Genomic DNA, 23,369 nt, shown 5'->3' with positions numbered 1-23,369 from the left:
GGTGGAGCGTGCGCTGCGCCCCGTGGGTGGCGGATGACAGATGTCCCCTGGGCTGGCGGTCAGGGCTTGGCGAGGGGGGGAGGTGACCTTTCCCCGGAGCCCGGGGTGGGTGGGGGAGGGCTGCGGACAGAGCGCGGGTCGGCACTGGCCCCGGAGCCCCACTCCCTGCGTCCTGGCCGTAGGATCCTGGACGAGCTGTGTCCCCTCTCTGGGACTCAGTTTCCTCTCCGGGAAAAGGTGAGGAGGCTCTCTGATAGCGTTCTTCAGGGATTCAACGGCGAGATGTGTAGAAAGCCCGCAACTGCTGCCGCTGCTGCTGTTGTCACTGCTATTAATTAGTGAGAAACAGAGCAGGATCGCAAGAGGCGGAGGGCGGGACAGGCCTCCCGGCCGGAAGGAACTGCGTGCGATTCAGGACACGCGCATGCGCGCTGAACAAGGAACCTGGGGCGCGGCAGCCTCCGCGGACGCTCCCCTGCCCGGGAGCTGCTCAGCAAGGGCCACAGCACAGGTACAGGAGGGCAGATGGGGCATTTGGGGAACCAGTGGAGGCGGGGAGTGAATGATAGAAAAATCTAGAAAGGTTGAAGGTCAGAAAGGACCCTGAATGCCCCCCCGAGGGTAGTAGGGAGCCATGGGAGAGACTTGAGCAGAGCAGGGGTGGCAGGTGGAGAAGGGGTAGGTGGGGACGGGGCTGGGACAGCAGCAAGGGGGCTGCCGGGAGAGAGGAGGCCCCTGGACTGGGCGTCACGGAGTCTAGGATCCTAGAGGGGCTACGTGGCGGCCCCCATGTGACTTATTCACGGGGCAACACTGCACTGAAACCAGAGTTCTCTCTCGAGCCCTGACCTCTTCCAGGAACCTCAGATTTGCGCCCGGACTACCTCTTTTCATCTCCACTTGGACGATCTCTCTCTCTCTCTCCCTCTTCTCTCTCTACCCCCAGTCCCTCCCTCAGTCAATCCTGCCTGCTCCACCTTCAAAACGTATCCTGAAACTGACCCTGTCCCCTGCCCACCCACCCAGCTGCCACCTGGTCAAGTCCACCATCGTCTGCCACCTGGACCCTTGTAGTGACCTTCTTACAGGCCTCCCTGCCCCTTGCAGCCCATTTTCCACGTACAGCCAGAAAGTCTTGTTAAAACTGAACTCAGACCACACTCTTCCCCCCCCCCCGCCCCCCGCGCAGAACCCAGCTCACCTAGAGTGAACACTAAGTGCTCACAGGCCCCATGTCATCTGGTCCCCATTGCCCCCCAGACCTCCTCACCCTTGCCTCCCTCTCTCAGCTCCCATGCCGGCCTGCTCACTATGCCCCTAATGCTCTGATCATGCTCCTGCCCCAGGGCCTTTGCACACGTGGCTCCCTTGGCCTAGAATGTTCTTTATCCATTACCTGCTGGGCTCACTCCTTCACCCCTTCAGGTTTTTGCTCAAATGTCACCTTCTTAAATGAGACCTTCTTTGAACCCCTTATTCAAAATCAGCCCCACACCTTACCTTGATTTGTTTTCTACCATGGTGCTTCCCACCATCTGACGTCTTTCCGTATTTTGCTTTTCTGCCCTGTTTATTGTCTGTCTCCCATTAGGAGGCTCCACGGGGGCAGGGATTTCTGTGTTTTATTCACTCCCACACCTTGTGCCTGGCCCTCCGTTAGCCCTCAAGAAAAGCGCATGGAGTGGGGCACCTGGCTCAGTGGCTCAGTCGGCTACGTGTCCGACTTGATTCCGGCTCAGGTCGTGATCCCACAGTTTGTGAGTTTGAGCCCCACATGGGGCTCTGCACTGACAGTGTGGGGCCTACTTGGGATTTTCTCTCTCTCTCTCTCTCTCCCTCTCTCTCTGCTCCTCCCCACCCCCCTCAAAACATAAACAAATACACTTTAAAAAACATAGGTGGAGTCAGTGACTGAACCTTCCTGTTCTGGCCTCTGCCCAGCTAGCCAGTCCAACTCTCTCCTTCGCTCAAATCCAGCCACCCGGGCCTCCTGTCCTACACTCTCCTACCTCAGGGCCTTTGCCCGCGCTGTTCCCCCTGCCTGGGACGCTTATCTCCCAGAGCCCAGCACAACCGTCGGGACCTCCTTGGTGAGTCTCCTCTGCCTCCACGTGCTGCCTCTCCATCACCTTCCTCCGCGCACTCAGGGCTGCTGGGAGTTCTGTTACTGCTTACGTCACTTCTGTTTGGCCATCTCCCCTCTCCACCATAAGCTCCCTGAAGCCAGCATCCCCCCCGCAGCGTTCAATGTGTCCCCAGCGCCGAAGGGTGGGCCTGAGCGCGTGGCTGCACCCGGGACGCGCTTGTGGACTACAGGAGCTCCCTCCTCGGCCTCTGGCAGACAAGACCCGACCGTGTTCTCTGAGGAGAGGCGGAGAGGAGAGGCGGCAGAGAACGCACGTTTCAGGGACAACAAACACTGGTCCTTACTTGAGGCCTCTCTTGAGTGCTTCGAAGATCTTCTTCACCTGCTGTGGCTTGGGGTCCGGGCAGACAGACCCCTTCCGCAGCGTGCCATACATCTTGGAGGATTTGGCAGGCATTCGAGCTCTCACGGAGTTCCCGTGGATGGACTTTCTGTGAGAAGGAATGAGGGGCGCAGCTGGGATCCGGACAAAGCCCTCCCCGGCGGGGGGCGGGGGGCAGGCACTGGGGGATCGGTGGCCAGAACCCGGGGCGGTCACGAGGCCCGGCTGAGTCCCGCCCCGCCACCACCGAGCCGTGTGAGCTCAGGAAAGTGGCCGGGACTCTCCAGGCCTCGGTTTCCTCATCTGCAAAATGAGGGCTTGGATCTGAAGATTAAAAGACGAAGAAGAACCTGACATGAGACATCAACACAGTGGGAAGTACAGTCGGGCAGCCCAAATGCCATTGTTTTCGGCTCAGTGTGGTCTGTCCGTCCGGACAAAACTACTTGGGAGGCCAAATCGTAGCCGTGGGGCGTTCCCGTGGGTGGGCACTTGTTAGCTTTGCCTGCACAGGACCCACACCCCTCCCTCTATTAGTAACACCCCAGTTTTCCTCTGGGGCCCCTCCCCAACTCTGCTGCTCATGCATGTGGTTTGGAGAGAGGTGGCTTGACAAATCACCACACACACAGACACGCACACACACACACACCTACACACACATACACAGGCATTCTGAAGCAAATGCATGTCTCAGGCCTGGAGTCAACATACTCCATTTCCCTGGCTCAGGGAGAGGCACAGGACACAAATCTGTCCAGTAACCCTGCCGGGAGTTTGCTTCCAGATTCACAGACAGGAAAAGGATTCTTTCTTCTGACATTGCTGTTCCGGGGGAACATACACCTGGAACAGCCAGCCATTTCCTTTGCATCATGTAGGGGGAATGGAGGCAACACAGGGAGGAGCAGGTGGAGGCAGACCAATTCCACACGACCATGAGCTCCTGGATCCAGCTATGCCTGAAGCTAGACCTGCCCATGGAATTTCACTTACATGAACCAGTTGGTTCTCTTTTCTGCCTAAGCCTATTGGAGTTGGGGTTGGGGACTGAATGATCTTAAAAACTGTTGTCCCCCAGGAGTACCTGGGTGGCTCAGTTGGTTGGGCATCCGACTTCAGCCCAGGTCGCGATCTCACGGCTTGTGGGTTCGAGCCCCACGTCGGACTTTGTGCTGACAGCTCAGAGCCTGGAGCCTGCACCAGATTCTGTGTCTCCCTCTCTCTCTCTGCCCCTCCCCTGCTCACACTCTGTCTCTCTCTTAAAAATAAATAAACATTTGGGGCGCCTGGCTGGCTCAGTCAGTTAAGCGTCCGACTCTGTTTTGGCTCAGGTCACGATCTCATGGTTCATGAGTTTGAGCCCTACGTCAGGCTCCATGCTGACAGTGCAGAGCCTGCTTGAGATTCTCTCTCTCCCTCTCTCTCTGCCCCTCCCCCCCCGCTCTCTCTGTCTCTCTCTCAAAAAAAAATAAACTTAAAAAGATTTTAAAAACATAAACACTAAAAAAAATTTTTTAAGGAAAAAAAAAAAAGAACTGATGTTTCCCAGCAGTGACAGCTGTGTCTCTCAGCCCTTGAGGGGCACACCAGCGTTTCAGGATTGATTACAGTAGTACAGGGTGAGGGTATCCTCGTTACAGTCCCAGGCTGGTTTCGCTGGCACCTAAGCCCCTTCTAGAATCCTATGCCTCGTCCACTAAGTGCAAGACCAGGGCTGCCTCCGTCCGTCCTCTTAAAGACATTGTTTCCCAGGTATCCCTGCACCAGATGTGGCTTCAGGACTCCCTTCTCACAGGAGAAACAAGAGTGGAAATAACACTCGAACGTCTGGGTCAGTCTCTCAAAGAAGCTTCTAGCTTTTCCTTCCAGCTGCCTCCCTCCCTGTCTTCCTCTCGGGTGCACTGAGGAGCCTGCTTCAACCTGTGCTCTAAGGTTCCTCGGGGATGGAGACAGAGGGGGAGGGAGGGGGAGAGAGTGAGCACGAGCAGGAAGGGGGGAGGGGAGCAGGGGGGAATAACCAGTTTTGTTTCTTTGTCAAATGTACTTCACCTCTACACTGAGGTACTACCCAAGCCTCAGTTATTTATCTGTCAAATGGGAAAACAATAGACCCTAAATGAGAGAGCAGTGCTGGGAATTCTCTGAGACACCAGGGGAAACATTCGGCACAATGGAGGCAGTGGGTGCCTAATAAATGTTTGCTACCGTTATAATAATCACATCCCATCTGTATCTGTCCCTGCGCCCACCGCCTGGAAAACAGTAGGTGCTCAGTAAATACTGAGCTGAACGGGACGAGGGAAATACAGCGTGTCGTGGGGACTAGAGAAGAGAGAGTTGGGGGAGCCCAAGGGCTCAGCCGGACCTCAAGGGAAGAACAGGATGAAGGGTCGTCCCAAGAAGGGTGTTCTGAATCGGGGGACAGTGAGTCAGGGTGGAGGGGAGGACGCGGTCCAGTCTGTGTGTGATGCTGGGCGGACAGCAAGGAGAAGGCTTGACCGAAACAGAGTGAGGAGACCCTTCCCGCCCTGTGGGAGCCGAGGAGGGGGAGCGGGGAGGAGTGGGTCAGCTCCCAGCTTCACAGACCCGGACGATGACAATCTGGGAGCATCGTGACGGTGCCCGGATAGAAGGTGCCCCCTGAGTGTCTGTTGCTTCCCACCCCTGCTGTAGGAGCTTTAAATAAACATCGATTTTAACCCCATTGCAAGGTAGGGAACCGGAGGCTCAGAGAAGTGACTTGCCCCAGATCACGTGAGTGACCGAGCTGGGACCCAAACCCAAACATGGGCAGATTCCCAGCCCGGGATCTGAACCACCCCTCTGGGGGCAAGGGGCAGGGTTCCCTCAGGGTCCTCAGAATCATCTGGAGGACCCAGGCTTAAATTGCTGAGCCCTCTCAGCAGAGGCCCCAGTCTCAGGTTCACACGTTCCTAGGTGCTGCCAGTGTTGCTGGTCCAAGGACCACACTTTGAGGACCACCGTCTTAGGGGATTCACTCGGGGGACATCCTCCTGCTGGAAACCCAGGTATGCATCTCCCCGGGAGCCCTTCAGAGTTTGCTGCACTTTTGCGGCCCAAACTCAAGGGTACCGGACCCCCCGACTCACTCAAACACTCACAGAGGGGCTTTCTGCGAATCAGGCACCATGGTGGGAGGCAAGGGCCTGGGGTCCTACCCTCGAAGACTCCCCGTCCCCGGGAAGAGGGGAGGATTGAGGTCTGGAGAGCCAGGCAGGGGGCAGGCCGGACACAGCTTCCAGCTCCTTCGGCAGGCCTGTCAAGTTCACTCTGGCGCCCCAAGAGGCTGAACGGGCAGCCAGGCTGTATATCCAGCCCAGCCAGATGTGGCACATTCCACACACAGACACCGACACCGACACCTGCTGTTGACTCAGCAGAGAGGAGCTGCCCCGGCCGCCCCTCCGGTTGGGTTCCCTACCCCGGGAATCCTTGCCATGTTACATGCCAAGGATCCAGAAATAGAGATCCCCGGCCCTGCCGGCGCCCTGAGAACTGGGTCCTAGGGGATGTTGCAGCAAGGAAGGATCGCGGGGAGCAGGGGACTTGCCACGCTGGGAGCTTATGTTGTCTCATGAGACACAAGCTCCTGGTCAGCCACCCATGGACAAATCCCAGCCCCGGGGGTCACAGGTACTTAACCTCCTAGAGACTCAGTTTCCTCATTTGTAAAGGGCAGATAAGAGTGCCTACCCCATAGACCAGTCATGAGACCATCATTCACTCAACAAACACTTACTGAGCACTTACGGCACACCAAACAGCATTCAAGGGGCTGGAGGTAAAACAGAGACCAAAGCAAGTAAAAGCTGTGTCTCCGCGAGCTGCCATGCCAGCTGGGGGAGGCGGTGGGACAGCCGGCACAGGCTCTGGAGCCAGGTGCCCGTGTCTCTATTCGGTAACCCCACTTACAAGCTGTGTGGCCTTGGGTAGGTTAACGAACCTCTCTGTGCCTCAGTTTTCGCATCTGTAAAATAGGGCCCCGGGAGAGCGTTGCTGTTTGCGTTAATAAATGTAAAGGGGGTTGAGTAGTGCCCGGCAAAGGACAAGGGTTATGTATGTGTCAAAGTTAAAGAAGACAGTAGGAGCGCCTGGGTAGCTCCGTTGGTTGAATCTGACCCTTGACGTCGGCTCAGGTCACGATCTCATGATTTGTGAGTTCGAGCCCTGCGTCCGGCTCTGCACGGACAGTGTAGAGTCTGCTTGGGATTCTCTCTCTCCCTTTCTCTCTGCCCCTCCCCCTGCTCACGCTCTCTCTCAAACTAAATACATAAATTTAAAATATAAATAAATCAGTAAGATAATAAATATCCAGGCCCTCGAAGGGGCTGCGCTCCCTCCTCCCTCCCCCTGCCTGAGGCCACACCACCCACCTCCTCCAGCAGGCCGTCCACAAAGTTGACATGCCAGGCGGGCAGAGACGGGCAGGGCTGCAGCCTTCAGAGAGGCGGGTTTCAGACGGGCTCAGGCCCCTGGCAGGTGGGGTGCGCGAGCAACTCTTGGGGGGGGCTGCCGCGCAGGAGCCCAGCTCACCTGCCAGCTCCCAGGGGTCCCCGGCCCCCGGGGGGTGCGTACCCTCGGCCGGTCCCCGCTGCCATCTACCCGGAGACCTCCTCACCCTCACCGCTGCGGCCGCGCCTGGCTTCACTGGCTCCCGGGGAAGCTCTGAGCTCAGTGCTCTCGTCTGAGGTTCAGCGGGACGGGCGCGGTGGCCACGCTGAGCGCTGCTGGCTCAGCCAGGGAAGTGCAGCCTTCAGATGGCGAAATCGGGCTGCGTGTCTGGCCCGGTGATACAGCTGCCAGGGCAGAGAGCGAGCTCTGGGGGCGGGTGTCTCACCGGCTCTGAGAGCACTCAGTAAATATTAAACAGCCCCTGGCACGCCAGACAAGCTTCCAGAAGTACACGTGCCACCCAGTGGCCCCAGCCCTCACGTGAGGCCGCTGGGACGGCCTTTCTGCCTGATTGTCCTGGGGAAACACTTTGTCGGAGGCCTGGTGCACGGCTGCTGCAAGTGCGGGACCTGGGGGCAGGCGGGGCTGGGTGTGGCTGGGGGGCAACGATAGGACCAACTGGACACGTTTCGGGTGAGGACTCAGTGGGCCGACGGTGTAAGCTAACCCTGTCTCTATGCCTGGTGGCCCTGGATGGGTGGGCACGATGAGGAACAGAGCAGAGCGGGGAGAGCACCTCCGCCATATCCTCTTTCTTCAACCTCGTTTCCTTGAAAATCAAAGGTTTACTACTTAGTTTTCACACCCCCACTTGCCGGCCATCTCAGCAGAGGAATTCCTGAGGTGGTGAGGACCTGGCAGGGGCTCCTAGCTCAGGAGGATACCCTCCTGACAGCCTGGGGGAGAGGAGACCTGGCTGAGGAGGGACCGGAAGGGGGTAAGAGCAGCCACGCCTGTGAATCGGGGCAGAATGGGACAGCATCATTCATAGCAATCATTCACACCTTAGTATAAAATTTCCCCACCAGATAGATCACTTCCTCGGGTGAATTCTTTGATTATGGAATAAAAAGCCATGTCCAGAGTCAAAAGGGTTTCAGGTGCCAGGGCAGGGGCAGAGGTTGGACAAAGGGGACATCCATGAGCTTCAATCCCTGGCTCTCCTATCTGAGGTTATTTTTACCTGCCCTGCCCCAGCCACTGGGTGCCTTGGCAATGTGTCTGTGATTCAGCCTGGTTGGATTACCTGAGAAATAAGGCCAGAAGGTGAGGTCTGAAACACAATCTAGGCCGTCCAGCCCCAGAGCCAAGGGTCCAGACTCCTGGGAGCTGGCCAGAGACAGGAAGTTAAAAATAGATGCGCTCCTCCCCATCCTCGTGGGCAGCTTCTTCCTTACCCTTGAAAAAGGGCACTGAAGAGACTAGATGGTGGCCACTCAGGGACCTCAGAACCCACCCAGGCTGGTGGCTCCAGAATTCTCCAGAATTCTCAGAGCAGGAGAAGGAGAAGGAGCCACCAGGAGAGTGGCTATTCTGGGATATTTACAGCCATCAAGGTCATCTGTCTTAGACCAGGATGCAGACCTTGCCAGACGTGATCTTGTCTTTGCTGATGGCCATTGAGCCATAGCGGGACAGGGTCAGACCTCTCTGTCTTCTTCCCACCCAGAGTGCTGTCCTCAGGAGTCCTTGGGACACTACCTGGGCAGAGCTCCTGACTGGGGCCTGTGGGAACATTCCCATGGAGGCAGGAAGTCCAGAAGCCCCCCAGGGGCCTGGCAGGGGGAGAGCTGCAGGCAGGACCAGGCACAGAATTCATGAGGCCCAGTGCAAAAGAAAATGCAGGGCCCTTTTTTCAAACTGTAGTAAGGGTTTCTAGATGGCGGGGCACCTGGGTGGCTCAGCCGGTTAAGCATCCAACTCTTGATCAGCTCAGGTCACGATCTCACAGTTCGTGGGCTGGAGCCCTGCATTGGACTCTGTGCTGACAATGTAGAGCCTGCTTGGGATTCTCTCCCTCCTCTCTCTCTCTGCCCCTCCCCTGCTTGCACTCTCTTTCAAAATAAAATAAATAAACATTGAGAAAAAAAAAAAAGGAATTTCTAGATGGCAACACCAGAGCATTACGTGAGCACAGGGCCCTAGTGAGCACACAGATTGTATACTCACGCAGCTGGCCTTGGCTGCCAGGGTCTGTGAAACCCCCCTTCAGCGCCCCCCACTGCCAGACCATGGTAACAAAATCCCCATAGTGCCTCTGTGTGAGTTAGAGAAAGGTACCCCACCCTGGGTGGGCCAGCTGCACGCCAGGGCACACAGCTTGGGAGGGTTACGTGGACTGGATGGCCCCCTTGGCTGGGTGACCTGTGCAACTGTCTTTAGCAGCCCTGATTACAGACCCCATGGTGGGGGGGGGGGCCTGGTGACGCCCAGAAGAGGCAGCTCAACAGTGGTTCTGTTAAGGAACATGATCATTCCCTGGCCAGTTGACTTAATCCTTCTCAGCCGCACTTATGGAGTGCCTAATGTATGCCTTCCTTGCGGTGGCATCCACGCTTTCTCCTCTTGGAGGCTGGGCGTCAGAGGGACTGGGTGCTCACTCTCTCTGGGGCTGTGTTTTCCTGTGCTTCAGCTCTTTAGTGCGCCCCACCCCCGCCTTGCACCTTGCATGTCCTTGCTGTGGCTCACAAAGCCCCGCAGCCCTCCCTCTCTCACGTCTATCGCCCAAGCCAGCCACACACCCACTTTCTGTGCCTCAAAGCTCATCCCCACCTCGGGACCTTTGCACTGGCTGCCCCTTCCACCTGGAAGACGTCCCCAGCCCTGCATGCTCTCTGCACGTGAACATCAACTTGTCTTCTCTCTGGCCTTAAAGGTGCCCCTGCCTCACTGAGGGCCTCCTCTGAGAGCCCTGCCACCCTCCCACAGCCCCGTTTTAATTCCTTCACGTGCCACCAGCTGAATCCTTCTTGATTATTGTTGGCTTGTTGTTCGCTGCCCTGACAGGAGGGCGAGGCCCGGTTCCGTCCCCAGAGCCCGGGACAGGGCCTGGGCAGAGTAGGTGCTTCATAAATATTTGGAGAACGAATCAGGGATTCCTAAGCACGCTTCCAGCTGAGACCCTCCAGGATTTCAGCCCTGAGACCCACTCCTCCCGGGCACGTGCTGGCACTGAGCGGCCAGGAGACAAGTGGGCGAGCTGGGAGAGCTGGACCTCAGGCACCAGGCATCACCGGCGGGGGGGGGGGGGGGCGCGAGTGTGCAGCTGAACCCCAGGGAAAGAGCCACAGGAAGGCCCGGTCTGGGGCACGGGTGGTCCACCTCAGGACACGGCAGTGAAGCCAAGGCCCAAAGGAGATTAAGCAGCCCCTGGCCAGGTAAGGAGGAGTCACAGGAGGGGCCAGGTGGAGGGCCCGGAGGAGAGAGCAGCCAGCGTGACAGGGAGCTGTTTGTGAGGCCGCGTGAGGAGTCCAGATTGCATTCTCAGCAGATGGGAACCCCTGGCAGGTTTCGGGCAGGAGAGGGCCGTGACCAGCCCTGGCCAACCCTGCTTGGCTGGGAGTCCTGCCTGTCCCCCACATTTGCTCAGCCAGGCAGATGTTTGGGCCCCTCGGGCTTGGGCCACTCGCGATGCCTGAGGGATTGCCCCGCCCCTGGGCGGGCAGCTCCCCGGGCTTGCACAGTGCCCGACATGAAGCCCAGGACCAGTCTGTGGCCCCCAGGAATGGAAACGAACCTTCCTCCTGGGAAGTACCTGCAGCCGAAGGGGACTCGTGGAACAGCCGTGAACTCACGTCCGGTGGGGCAGCCCTGACCCCAGGCCCAACTCTGCTGTTCCTCCTCCCTCGAAAATTTCCTGCAAGCACCTACTGTGTGCCAGCATGTGCCGGCTGCTTGCCTTGTGTCACCTCATCGTACGCTCACGACAACTCTGTCGGGGAGGGACACTCGTGATCCCCATTTCACGGATGAGGAAACCGAGACTCAGAGAGGTGAAGTCACTTGCCCCAGGTCACAGAACTGGGATAGGTGGCCCCACGTCCCATTCTATCAAACAGGAAGGACATTCCATCCTGACCCCACCCCCAGACTAAGTTCAGGGCTGAACGAACCAGTCTTACTGTGTGACCTTGGGTGAGCAGCTCCACCTCTCTGAGCCTGTTTTCTGATCTGCTAAGTGGGCCTGATAAGCTCATGCAGGTGACTTCCAGGACCAACTGCCAGGAGCATGTGAGATGAGACAGATTCGGGTCTCAAGGAAATTACAGGTTTCTCCCAGCACGAAGCGTCACGTGCGCATGCGCACGCGCACGCGCGCGCACACACACACACACACACACACACACACACACACGCACACGCACACGCACACACTGTCCTGGGCTGCAGACTTGGCATCAGAGAGAGCTTCAGGGTCACAGGCTGCACAAGACGAGCCAGCCCTGTACCCTCCTCACGGGCAGAACTTACGCGATCCTCCGGCTCTGTGCGCTGCTGAAGCCCGCGAAGGAGGCGCTCCGGCCCACGACCCCCACGGCCCCCGCGTCCCCAGAGGACAGGAACCGCAACCTCACCGACATGGCCGTCACCTACAGGGAGAGGACAGGAGAGTCAGCCTCGCACTGCCGCCTGTCGAGTACGGGTCACGGCTGGTCCCCCTTCACCACGGTCCCCAAGGTCCTTACAACAGCCCCACAAAGGGGGCAGCTGGTACCGTCCCCAGCTCACAGATGAAGCTCAGTGAGGCTAGGGAACTGTTTGGGGCTGGCAGCAGGAGCGAGATTCGAACCCAGGTCTCCGTACTCTGTGCTCAGGTTCTTAATGGCTGAGCAATGCTGAGGCTCCGGCAGGGGGGAGTCAGCTCCTCCTGAAACCATACCTGATCTCTTCTCAGCTACTCCTCTCCAGTAACCCTCACCCCCCTCCACAAACACTCATGGAACGCTGTGTGCCAAACACTGTGCTGGAGACACGCACTGAGCAAGACAGGCAGAGTCCTTGCCTTCCAGGGCTCCCAGTCTGGCAGGGAGGCTAATGAGCCACCAGTTACGGGGGGACCCAAGGGGTACTCGACCTAGCCATGGAGGAGGCAATCAACTGCTGAGAAGGAAAGGCTGATAAGGGGAGAAGGAGAAGGGAGAGGGAGGGGAGGGTATCTGAGGCAGAGGGAACAGCATAGGCAAAGGCCCGGGGGTACAGAGGACACGGCGTAATCCAGAAACAGAAAGAAGAGCTGTGGTTTGGGCCGGGACTCCAGGGGAGGCTGGAGAGGCCAGCAGAGTGCAGTTCCTGTGGGGCCTTGGTAACCTCAGGGAGGAGTTTGCCCTTGCAATTGGGCAAAGGTGACTGGGAGCCATGAGAGGGTTTTGAGCAGGGGTGACAAAGCCCAACTCACATGAGGCCAAGCTGCTGGCATCCAGGCCCTCCAGAATCCCTGGATCCATTGCCCCATCTCTGATCCAGGCTGCAATGAGGCCAGCCTAGAACCCTGGCTGTCTTTTCTTTTTTCCAAACCACCTCTAGGTTGGAAAAACGCCACCGTATCCCTCGGGAGTATCACCAGTGCCTCCCAGCACCGACAGTGGAAGGTTCTTCGGCATATCTGACCTGAATCTCTGCTGCTGCGTTGCTCCTCGGCCACGGTGGAGACAGTCCGAGGATTCCAGGGACCCCACTGCCGAAGCCAAGCCTCTAAAAAAGCTCCCCTGCACCACCTCCCTCGTATCGCTGCTTGGTAAGGCCCCCGCGTCCCAACATCCGTCCACCTGCCAGAGCCACGCCTTTGCTCAGGGCTGGGCCTCTCCCTGGAATAACGTTCTCTTTTGAGCCACGTCTGTCCAGCGTCCCGTCCTGCATTTTATGTGTGGTCAGCCCCCACCATAGGCTCCAGGGCGCCCCTGGCAGATCCGTGCGGCCCCCACAAGACTTCCCCTCCTCCTAGGCTCCCCCCATCCCCACCCCACACTGCACTGTACATAGTGCTGAGGACTGGAAACCAAAAGGCCAGACCTGGGCTCAGACCCCAGCTGTGCCACTCGCTGGCTCCGGGCCCCGGCGGTCACGTTTGCAAAGCGGAAAGTCAGAGAAGGACCAAGGAGACCGTGCGCTGAGGGTGCACAACGCGGAAGGGAAAGAGCTGGTTGTCTCTGTGCCGTTGGCCGACAGAGGCCCCCGCCCCGCAGGGGGCTACAGAGGTGGATGAGCCCAGGGAGCGCCCTCCAGCCCTGCCGGGGGAAGCTGGCAAGTGTTTGCTGAGCACCCACTGTGTGGCAAGCCCCAGCACCAAGGACTGTCACATGCTGTGGATCCATGAACAGCGGCCCTGATGGGAGCCACCGTCTGTTGAGTGCTGTTACTAAGTCAGCCCTGCGCTAAATGTCTCACGGAAATTATCTTAGGAAATCTATGCAGCCCCTGAGGCCTGAGAGCTGTTGCTGACCTACTTGGATAGATGGCGACATGAGGCCCAGAGAGGGGACGAGACTGGCCCGAGAAGCCCGCGTGGAAGCAATGAGACAGGTTTGGGACCTGAGTGCGAGCGGCTGCAGACGCCATCCCTTCCGGCTGTGCGCACTCAGACGTCCCCGTCCCGCCTCTAGATGTCCCAGCCCCACAGGGAGGTCCCCACGCTCCCCGCCTGTGCCAGGCTGCTGCCAGCCTGGACCAGCCCCTGAGCGTCAATCGTTACTTTCTTGGGAATCTTGGTCGCTTGAAATCAGCCACGGCAGGAATGCGCACACCCTGGATGTCGGCAAGTGCTACAAATTTGGGCTTTTTTTGTTGTCTTTTTCCCCCTGCAGGTTAGTGAGCATCTATCAGTACACCATTGCCCCACCACTAGCGGTGTGTGCTCAGGGTGGCACTGGGGACCTTCTGGAACTCTTGAGAGCCCCCAGCCAAGCTGGGCAAGGGAATGAGGGGGTAACAGGGCGGGGGATCACTGGGGTCACTGGTTAGGAAGAATACTCTGGTGCCAGCCTGGGGACTGGGGACTGAGGACTGGGGACTAGGGGCTGCGGGCTGGGGGCTGGGGACTGCAGGCTGGGGGCTGAGGGCTGGGGACTGGGGGCTGCAGGCTGGGGACTGGAGGCTGGGGACTAGAGGCTGGAGGTTTCAGGCTGGGGACTGGAGGCTGGGGGCTGGAGGCTGGGGACTGGGGGCTGGGGACTGGGGGCTGGAGGCTGGAGGCTGTGGGCTGGGGACTGGAGGCTGGGGACTAGAGGCTGGAGGTTTCAGGCTGGGGACTGGGGGCTGGAGGCTGGGGACTGGGGGCTGCGGGCTGGGGACTGGGGGCTGGAGGCTGTGGGCTACGGGCTGGGGGCTGGAGGCCGCAGGCTGGGGACTGGAGGCTGGGGACTACAGGCTGGAGGTTTCAGGCTGGGGACTGGGGGCTGGAGGCTGTGGGCTGCGGGCTGGGGGCTGGAGGCCGCAGGCTGGGGACTGGAGGCTGGGGACTACAGGCTGGAGGTTTCAGACTGGGGGCTAGAGGCTGGGGGCTGGAGGCTGCAGGCTGGGGGCTGCGGGCTGGGGGCTGCAGGCTGGGGACTGGGGGCTGGGGACTGAGGGCTGGAGGCTGGAGGCTGGGGGTTGCAGGCTGGGGACTGGGGGCCAGGGGCTGCGGGTTGGAACACCCTTCCCCTACCTTCCCTGCTCCATCAGTTACAGTAGACTGCGGATGGCAACTTCTCTGCTCCCCCATCAGACAGAGAGGGACCTGCAGGCGGGGCTAGAGTGTTCTCTGGTGCTTGGAAGATTCACGGCCCATCCTTATGGGACCAGAAACAGTGCCTAAAAGGCTGGGCCTGCTGCTGCCACCGTACCAGGCTGTGCAGCCCATGGTGCCAGATAAGTGGAAGCCTCAGGCTAAGGATAAAGATAAGGACGGGGGTAAGAATTTCCACTAAGTGCTCGATTCCAAGGCAGGGGCTGACAAACATTTTCTGTAAAGGACCAGATACCAAAGTTTTTGGCTTTGCAGGCCATATACTCTTTTAAATACCCACAACTATTTACCTCTATTGTTTTAGAGCAAAGGCAGCCACAGACATTATGTAAATGATGAGCATGGCCACGTTCCCATAAAACAGTACTTACAGCTATTAATGGTTGACCCGTGGGTGCCCAGCACCCTCCGTGCTACCGACTCTAAGGGCTTAAAATCTCATTTAATTCTCCCGACATTATATCAGGTAAACACGATTATTATCCCCATTTTGCAGATAAAGAAACGGAGGCTAGAGAGCAGAGGAAACGACTCATCCAAGGTCACACAGGTAGGAAACAACAGAGTTGGGATTTGGACCCGGGCATAACGGGCCTTAAAAGCCTGGTCACTTCATTCAAGGCGGCACCTGTTCCCCGGGGGGCTGTGCTGAGGACATGTCCCCACCCAAAAGCCAGACCCAGGCTGAATGGAAGCAGGTCATGAAAGGGACCTGCCAAGCTAGAAGCCTAGCATTGGGGGTGGCCAAGAAAAATCAACCCCATCCCCTGCAGGCTTCAGGGTGTGGGAGCCCGGGTCCCTGGGGGCTTCTGGGGACCAGCATCCGTTCCCAATCAGCTCAGCTGCTCCAAAAGGGAGGCCAGCGGCCACCCCCAGCCTCCCCCACAGGCCCTGATGGGGTTAATCCTGGCTGTTGACTGGCTGGCCCCCTGTGATCTCACCCAGCTGGGTTTCTTGCTGCAAAAACATCTCCCTTCTGGTAGATGGGTTGGGACGGCCAGGCTGAGACCCCTAAGATCTCAGGAGCCTTCACTGGGCAGCCCCTGACAAGACCCCGTGAATGTTGGTCACTTTCGACCAAGGCTGATATTCTCAACGTTTAATCAGTGACCCAGCAGGGGCACTGACCACTCTGAACAGAGGTCGGCGCTCAGAGGCTCAGGACAGCCCTGGATATAGCTGGCACTCTGCGGGGCAAGAGAGATAAGCCAGAGACCTCGCTGGGCCCCTGAGCAGAGGAGAGAGGCACAGAAGTCATGCAGGTCCCAAACCTTTGGTGGCAGACAGGACTGCCTCGTCCCCGTGCGTCCCTCGCTGCCTCTCGCTGGCTTGGTACCCTGGGGCAGCACCCGCTTAGACGGATGGCTTGGACACAGCTGGTGAGTGCAGCAGGGGCCAGGACACCTGGAGGGGCTTCTCACACAGCCAGCGGCTCCCCAGACACTGGGACCATCGTCCGGGACCTCCTCCCCGAGGCGCGGCTGGAGGGAGCCTGAGCCCACTCCGCTAAATCTGGCCAGCTCACTGCTGGCCAGAACCGCCCGCCAGCCCAGGGAACCTACAATTTCACCTCATTTGGAGGTGATGCTTCTAAATTTAGCGGCGTGGGCTCTCAGGGCTGGGTGGCTTTTATGCCTGAGTCCCTCACTTAGGGCTCTTTTATATCCGCTCAAATGCCAGGCAGGGCTTAGTTTGCTTATAGGAGTTTCCAAAATAGTCCCTTTGGTTTAGCACGAAAGGAAATGGTAAAATAGCCCAGGATGAGGAATGTGAGTTTATACCTAAGAGGGATGGGCGACCCGCGGAGGCCGCTCTGGGAACCAGACTACTGTCTGCACCAGATGCAGGGCAACTCCCTCGTTTCACCGGCGAGCACGCCCGGAGTGGTCACGTGACTTGCCCGGATCACCCAGAGGTGAATGGAAGGGCCAGAAGAATCCACGCCCCTCCCCCCTGCCAGCTCCACGGCTGCAGACACCTCCAGGCCCCTGCCCAGGCCGTGTCCTCTCCCTCCCTGGCACGCTCTTCCCCCAGGTCTCCCGGGAGGATCCCTCCGGGCATGAGATCCCAGCAGAAAGGTCACCGCCTCAGAGAGGGCCTCTCCGGTGCCCCCTGGCGACAGCGGCCTCACTCTTCACCCTGTTTCAAATCCTGCAGAGGAGTCAACTGCCGTCCCAAATTGTCTTGTCAAGGTGCTTGGCAATTGTGTGGCCCTCACAGGAGTCCCAAGCTCCGTGGGGACAGGGACTTTTTGGTCTTGCTCACAGCCGTATGTCCCAGGGCCTCACCAAGTAGGGGACCCCAGGAAGTACTGGTCCGTAAGTGATTGCTTGAATAACTGAACGATTGAAGGACATCTCTTCAGACCTGTGTCTAGGGCTCACTTACTTGATTTGTTCATTCAACACACACATATCGAGTGCCTACTGAATGCAGGCACTGCGCATACGGCTGTGAACTAGTCCAGTGGGAGACAGGAATTAGGGTATGAGGCTGGACTGTGATGGGGAACTAGAGGCGTGGGGGGGCAGACAAGGATCCCTCACCCAGCCAAAGGGGAGTGCCCGGGGAGACCCCCTGGGAGAAGCGATATGTTGAAATCTAAAGGAGGGGGAAGAATTGGCAGGGAGAGAGAATGGGATGGAAGAGTGTGCCAGGTGTTGGGAACAGCATGGCAAAGGCTCAGAGATAGGGTCAACTAGATGAAATGCAATTAGATGAACTTAGTACAGTGTGTGTGGCTAGAGCATCAGGTACCAAAGAGGATCCCTGAGGGGCTGAGTGGGGACCAGGCCTCTATGGGGACGGGGGTTTAAGCTGCATCCAGGAAGAAGTAGGCAGGACAGGCCTCCAGCACCCCCTGGATTTGGTAATGGCGCCCTTGAGTTCGTTCACTTACTGAATATGCCCCTACTGCACACCTGACCAGACAATGCTGTGTCTCCATAGACAATGAATGAGTGCCTGCTGCATGCCAGGCCGTCGAACCCCGCACCTCCGTCCAGGGGCTAGGGGCAGTCACACTGGAGACGCCTCTGTCCCTTTGGCCCAAGGCCCATGTCCCCTGGGCCAGCACTGACTGCCAGCTGGGGGAAGCTCAGATACCCTGTACGGCCTACCCCAGCTTGACCTGGGTTTTTGCCCTCTGCACTCAATCCCTCACCCACCCACCCCTTGCTTCCGCCACAGACAAGACCCAGACATTTGATGGTCCCTGAGAGGGAAAATGCCACAGCCAAGCCACAGAGGACAGAAGCCACGTTAGCTCTGACACCCGCCAGCTCGGGCTCCCCTTCTCTCTGCGGAGCCCCTGGGGCCCCGCCCCTACCAGATGCTTTCAGATGCTTCTCTACCCGCTGCAAGGAATCTGCTCACCTCTCCTGAGCCAGGAAAGCGTGCCCAGGGGATCTCTGCATGTGGTCTGGAACAAGTTCCCTCCTCCCTGAGCCTCTGTCTCCCTGTCTGTAAAGTGGGAGGGCTAGGCTAGAATTCGGGGTCCCCCAAGCGCAGGCCCATCTGAGCCAGGTGAGGAATGCATAGCAGACACCGTGATTCACCTGGCAGGAGAATCATTCTTGCCTTAGCCCCCTTTCTCTCCTGGCTCCCCAGCCGTCTGACACTTGTCCCCCCCGTTCAGCCGAGTTCAGAGCTGGCGCCAGGCACACGCTCCGATCGCATAAGGTGTTTTGTTGCCTTTCTTTTAAGGTAAACTTCCGTTTAGAGCAAACCGTCTTGTGTACGATATAGAGTGGTTTTCTTTAAGTGAAAGGGTGATGGATTTGAAGGACGCTTGGTTTAAGTAGGGCAGGTAGGAACCCAGCTTCTTGGAAGCCCACGTTTCTGGGTCCCGCCGTGGAAGTGAGACGGGGGGGGGGGGCACACCTAGGTGTGCCCCTGCAGATGGCCTGATGGAGTCAGATGAGCAGACAGCACCGGTTTCTAGTGGAAAAGAAGAGGAAGCAGCATCTTGGGGAGCCCTACCTGTCCCCCCAGAATTCATGGTCCCAGGGCTGCAGGGCAAGTGGAAACTTCTGGTGGTTCAAGACGAGGCATGGGGGTCGGGACCCAGGATCCAAGAGGGCCCCTTGCCTCAGTTTATCACACAGTCTACAGTCCCCTGTGACCTTCCTGCCCAGGGCAGCCCTGGGAGGTGTCCACGACCCGCCCCAGCTCAGGCCGGGAGGCACAAAAGGACCAGTCTGGTGAGTGGACAGATCGGCTATCTCATCAGGCTTCACGGCGCACCTGTGACCATCTCACAGCCGAAAACCCTGCGCGAGGCCACAGACGGCCAAACGGCCAAGTGCGAGGGAGCCCAAAGGGCTCAGCCACACGGAGGAAATTTCCATGGCAGGAATTAGGAATATGGTTTTGAGGAATAATGACACGGGAAGATAGAAGATGTTGAAAGTAAGATGTTGAGGACAACAGACCAAGATGTGAACTATACACGACACGCTCTCCGCTTTATTTCTCCATCAATGCCTTACCAGTGTTCTACCGTGGGCACGCATTCCCTCACAATCAGAAAAAAAAAGAAAAAAGGTGATCTGAAGAAAATAGAAAGATTGGTCACGTGTCCCTGGTTGCATAGTAATCAAGCTGCCAAGCGGGCTCTGTGTCCTCCGACCTAGAGAACGATGCTTTTCAGGATGAAGCTGGGGTCACAAGAGATACTTTTCTCTTAAAAAAGAAAGAAAGAAGGGAAAACAAACTTTTAAAGGTCCACGAATATCGTCTACGCTCCCAGCTAACGCCAGGGGGCTTTTACGAGGTAAAGATGACTCATGAATCTCTGTGAAATATCCAGAGGGTGTTTTGATTTAAATGCCCCCTCCTCAGCGCTCTGAGCTCCCGGACAGACGTCACCGCGGGGGGTGGAAGGGGTCACCTGGAAGAGACAGCACCCCTTTGGGGACAGGGCCTCCTGGGGCCGCCGTGGGGGCGGGGGAGCGTGGAGCCTGTGGAGCTGGGGGCTCGTGGCTGGAAAGACGGAGCCCCGATGCGGGATAACAGATCGGGGGGCAGCCAGACCCCTTCTCAAACAGGTGGGGCCGGAGGGACTGAGCCAGAGGCACCACGGTGCAGAGGGACCCCTCCCGGCAGGTCGGGGTGAGGCCACACCGTGGTCACGGTGCTTGGCCGGGTGCCTCTGTTTGACGCTAAAGAGGGAACCCGGCAATATTGCTAATGAGAACTGGCACTTCGAGAGCACCGGCTTCTGCCACGTTCTGTGCTGAGAACCAGCTCCTTTCATTCCTGGTCCCCGGCAGGTCTGGCCTCGGCTTCGCGCTGAGCGGCACCCCCTTATCGCGTGCCGGACGCCGAGCCGAGAGCTGGACACGGCACGTCTCCCCCAACAGCACGCCTCTGAGGTGGGCGCTCTTACCACCCCCGTTTTACAGACGGAGAAACTGAGGCTCGTAGAGCTGAGGTGGCCAGAACTAGCAAGTGGCAGCGTCCCATCTTCGACGTCTCGCCTTAAAACACTTGCGTGTGGGCAGTGTGACACAGGTGTGCGGACCCCTCATCCACGTCCTAGGGGTGACCGAGCAACACGTGTGGGACCCCCATCAGAAGCCCTCACTCCAGAGTGGTTACGGGAGGGTCTCAGGCAGAGCTCCACTGACACTTTGGGCCAGAGCATTCTTGGCCGGGGCGGGGAGGGCCCTGTGTATTTAACCCCTGGACACCAGGAGCACCACGCCCTCCAATGGTGACAACCAAGAGCGCCCACAGACACTGCCACGTGTCCCCTGGGTGGCAGAATCACCTCCAGTGGGAGCCACTGGGTTAAAGCAGCTCTTCAACTCTTGAGGGTTCGTGAATTAGCGTCGCGGGCATTCGGGGTAATTTTCACGTGTGAGAGTAGAGGCGTTGAAGGTGCGGTCTTCCGTGGGTGGCAAATACTTCCCCCCTCGCATGAATGGGGGTAGGAATCTGGGGGGCCCAGCAGCCCAGCATCTTCAGAAGGGGCCCCGGGGCTGCAGCTCCCATTGGGCCTGTGCCACCCCAGCCCCCGCACATACGCACCTGCACACTCACGCCAGGATGCGGACAAGGGCCTGGAGCCTCAGAGCGGGGGCTGGAGCTCGGAGAAGAAGTTGGTGGCCCCCTCGGGGTGTTCGCTGTTAACATCAGAGTTCTGAATGACACCTGCCTTCCTCGCAACCCCTGCCCGGCAGCGAACAGAGACCCTAAGGCAACCTACTCATTTTGTCCCAAAGCACCCGACCATTGATGAACACTCACTGGCTTGGGTCCACTTAGCACAGGCAGGACTTGGATTCAAACCCAAGGGCCGCCTCGGTCACCCACTCCGCACTGAATGATCTGCCCGAATTCTCCATGGTCGGGGACACAGACGCTCCCTGCTACTCACCCGCACAGCTGGACATCAGAGCCACCTCCCCTAAACCGTCAGGACAGAGAAAGAATGCCATTCCCGACTGCTGTCTCTGCTCACCTCTGCAGTTAGGTTCCCTTCCCAGAGCACCGGGGACTCGTGCACGGGGCCCACGAAAATGGGTGGATTACTTTTAAAATCAGAAGATAAGAAATGAACTTTCAGGGGCGCCTGGGTGGCTCAGTCGGTTAAGTGTCCAACTTTTTGTTTGTTTGTTTGTTTGTTTGTTTGTTTTTTAGCGTCCAGCTCTTGATTTCGGCTCAGGTCATGATCTCCAGGTTCATGAGATCGAGTCCTGCGTTGGGCTCTGTGCTGGCAGCATGGAGTCTGCTTGGGATTCTCTCTTCCTCTCTCTGTGCCCCTGCCCTTCTTTCTCTCCCTCTGTCTCTCTCTCCAAATAAGTAAATAAACTTAAAAAAAAAAAAAAAACTGCCTTGAAAAAAAAAGAAATGAATGTTTAGGTTAAACAGAATGTTTTATATTATAGTGTATATGTGTTACTATTTCTATATTAATAGCGTGTATTTTATCCATCCTTAGGCCAATTCAGTGGTAAATACACTATTTAATACTTCTTATACAGGAAGAGTCCTGCGAAGGCCAAGATGCTGGGGACTCAAGAAAGTCGCCACAGGCCCTGCCCTTTGCCCTCTGCTAGCCCTCCTTCGAACCTGTCTGGCTCCAGAACAATCCCGCCGTCTCCAGCCCACAGGCTCCCTCCCCAGCTCCTTCCCGCCCACACCTTTATTTTACAGGTGCAGTGAGCCCATCTCTCCTCCCTCCCCCTGCTCACTCTCCCTGCTCCTCCGGCCCAGGCAGAGGGGCTGAGAGAGCAGCCAGGCGGGGCCTTACACTTGACCTCGATATGCTCTTTTGACCCTCACCAAAACGTGATGCCGTGGGTTCCACTTCGTCCTGTTCTGGCCCCTGGGATCTGGAAGGTCAAACCCAGGCAGCCTGGCTTCCAGGTCAGCCTCTTATCCACAGGCCCTAACTGCCAGGTTTCTGGAGTTGGCAGAGGCCCGGCTGATGTCACGGAGCCTCTGAGCCACCACCACCCCCAGTCTCCCACTGAGCACTGTTTAGATTCTCCTCTTCCACCTCACTCTGAGTGTTGTTTTGAGGCGAGGGGGCAAGTGGGCTTTTCACCCTCCTTTCCCTGGTTCCTCACGAGATCGAGTATTTCTATATGCTCATTATCTTTAGAATCTCCTCGACTTCTCAGTTCATAATCCTTTATCCAGCTACCTGGCTATTCTTAGTGACTTCTAGTTTTCTCCCAGCCCCTCACGTGCTTTTTAACTTGTTCCTAATGGTGTGTGTGTGTGTGTGTGTGTGTGTGTGTGTGTGACAGAAGCTTCAAATATTTATGTGACCAGATCTGTCAACATTGTCCTTCTATGTTTTAAGAGTTTGGAACTTTCTTTCTCCACCTCTAAGATTAAGTTTCTACTCTCTAGACCACTGAAGTCTAGCTCCCTGGGTGAGAATTTTGTCTCCCTCGCCAGGCTGCAAAGCCCTCAAGAGAATCTCCCTCCTCCATAGAGGCCCTTGGCCAAGAGCTTTCACTGTCTGCTCTGCTTCTCAGAAACACCCTGAATCCGTCCCCTCCTTTGCATCCCCCTCCCCCTGGGCCAAGCCCCCATCACCTCTCTGCCTCCACCTCACCCTCTGCCTCCACCTGAAAATTTCCATCAGGTTTCTTACACCCCTCCCCAGGCTTGCAGCTTCTGGACACATCTAACTAAAATCTCACCCCGGAACTGCGCCCACAAAGCTCTGAAGAGGCACCCGCCTGCAGAGAGGCCTCGTTCAGCAGTGCCTAAGGATGGAACCCAGATCGGGATGGTCAGGAGCTCCCTACGCACTGCCCAGGAAGACAAGAGCACCTGTTGTGCCCCTTTCGCGCCCTAGAAAATTAATCACAACTGGGGCTTGTCCTAGAAAAGGCAGGGGGTAGGTTGGGGGTGGGGTGGGGGAGGACTTTCAAAGCCTTGACACTCACCATCCCTCCTATTTCCACCCATTCCCACCCAGCCTGGAGGGCAGGCGGACGAGTTGTCATCCCCCCACCCCGTTTACAACTGCAGTGCTGCGGCTCAGAGGGGGCAAAGGGTTTTGCCAAACTCACACAGCCGGGGCGGGGTGGGCAGGGGGGAAATACTGTCATTCAAACACATTTTGAGCACTTAAGTGGTGACAGGTGAGGAGCTAAGCTGCACAGGGACCACACGGGAGGACCCTGGGTGGGTGACGGGCTGTAACTCAGGAGCCCGGTGAGTATGAATATTTCAAG

The 23,369-nt window shown here is 57.7% G+C and overlaps 1 protein-coding gene and 1 long non-coding RNA gene across 5 annotated transcripts in view; one reads left to right on the top strand and one right to left on the bottom strand.

Annotated features, from left to right (window-relative positions):
• Window positions 1-23,369, bottom strand: part of RIPOR3 (RIPOR family member 3) — a 76,627-nt gene that overhangs the window by 20,161 nt on the left and 33,097 nt on the right. For 2 of the 3 annotated variants that reach the window (XM_045053497.1, XM_045053498.1), the window contains exons 2-3: window positions 11,415-11,533; window positions 2,431-2,577 (exon numbers count right to left, since the gene is read on the bottom strand). In XM_045053497.1, coding sequence (XP_044909432.1) covers window positions 2,431-2,577; window positions 11,415-11,533 — 266 coding nt within the window. Of the gene's footprint in view, window positions 1-2,430; window positions 2,578-7,025; window positions 8,871-11,414; window positions 11,534-23,369 lie in introns of those variants that run through there. The other variant, XM_045053499.1, reaches the window with a different exon arrangement.
• On the top strand, window positions 82-18,394 carry LOC109497939. Of its 2 annotated transcripts, XR_006595097.1 has the most exons (6): window positions 82-511; window positions 4,224-4,302; window positions 5,409-5,500; window positions 12,468-12,678; window positions 15,164-15,217; window positions 17,857-18,394. It is a non-coding gene; the product is annotated as an uncharacterized LOC109497939 (long non-coding RNA). The 2 variants fall into 2 exon arrangements; XR_002154410.2 differs by lacking the exon at window positions 4,224-4,302.

This window comes from Felis catus, chromosome A3 (genome assembly GCF_018350175.1).
Source record: "Felis catus isolate Fca126 chromosome A3, F.catus_Fca126_mat1.0, whole genome shotgun sequence".
In the NCBI taxonomy this organism is placed as follows: Eukaryota; Metazoa; Chordata; class Mammalia; order Carnivora; family Felidae; genus Felis; species Felis catus.
The sequence above is the reverse complement of the archived record's forward strand: the minus strand, read 5'-3'. Positions and strand labels throughout refer to the sequence as shown.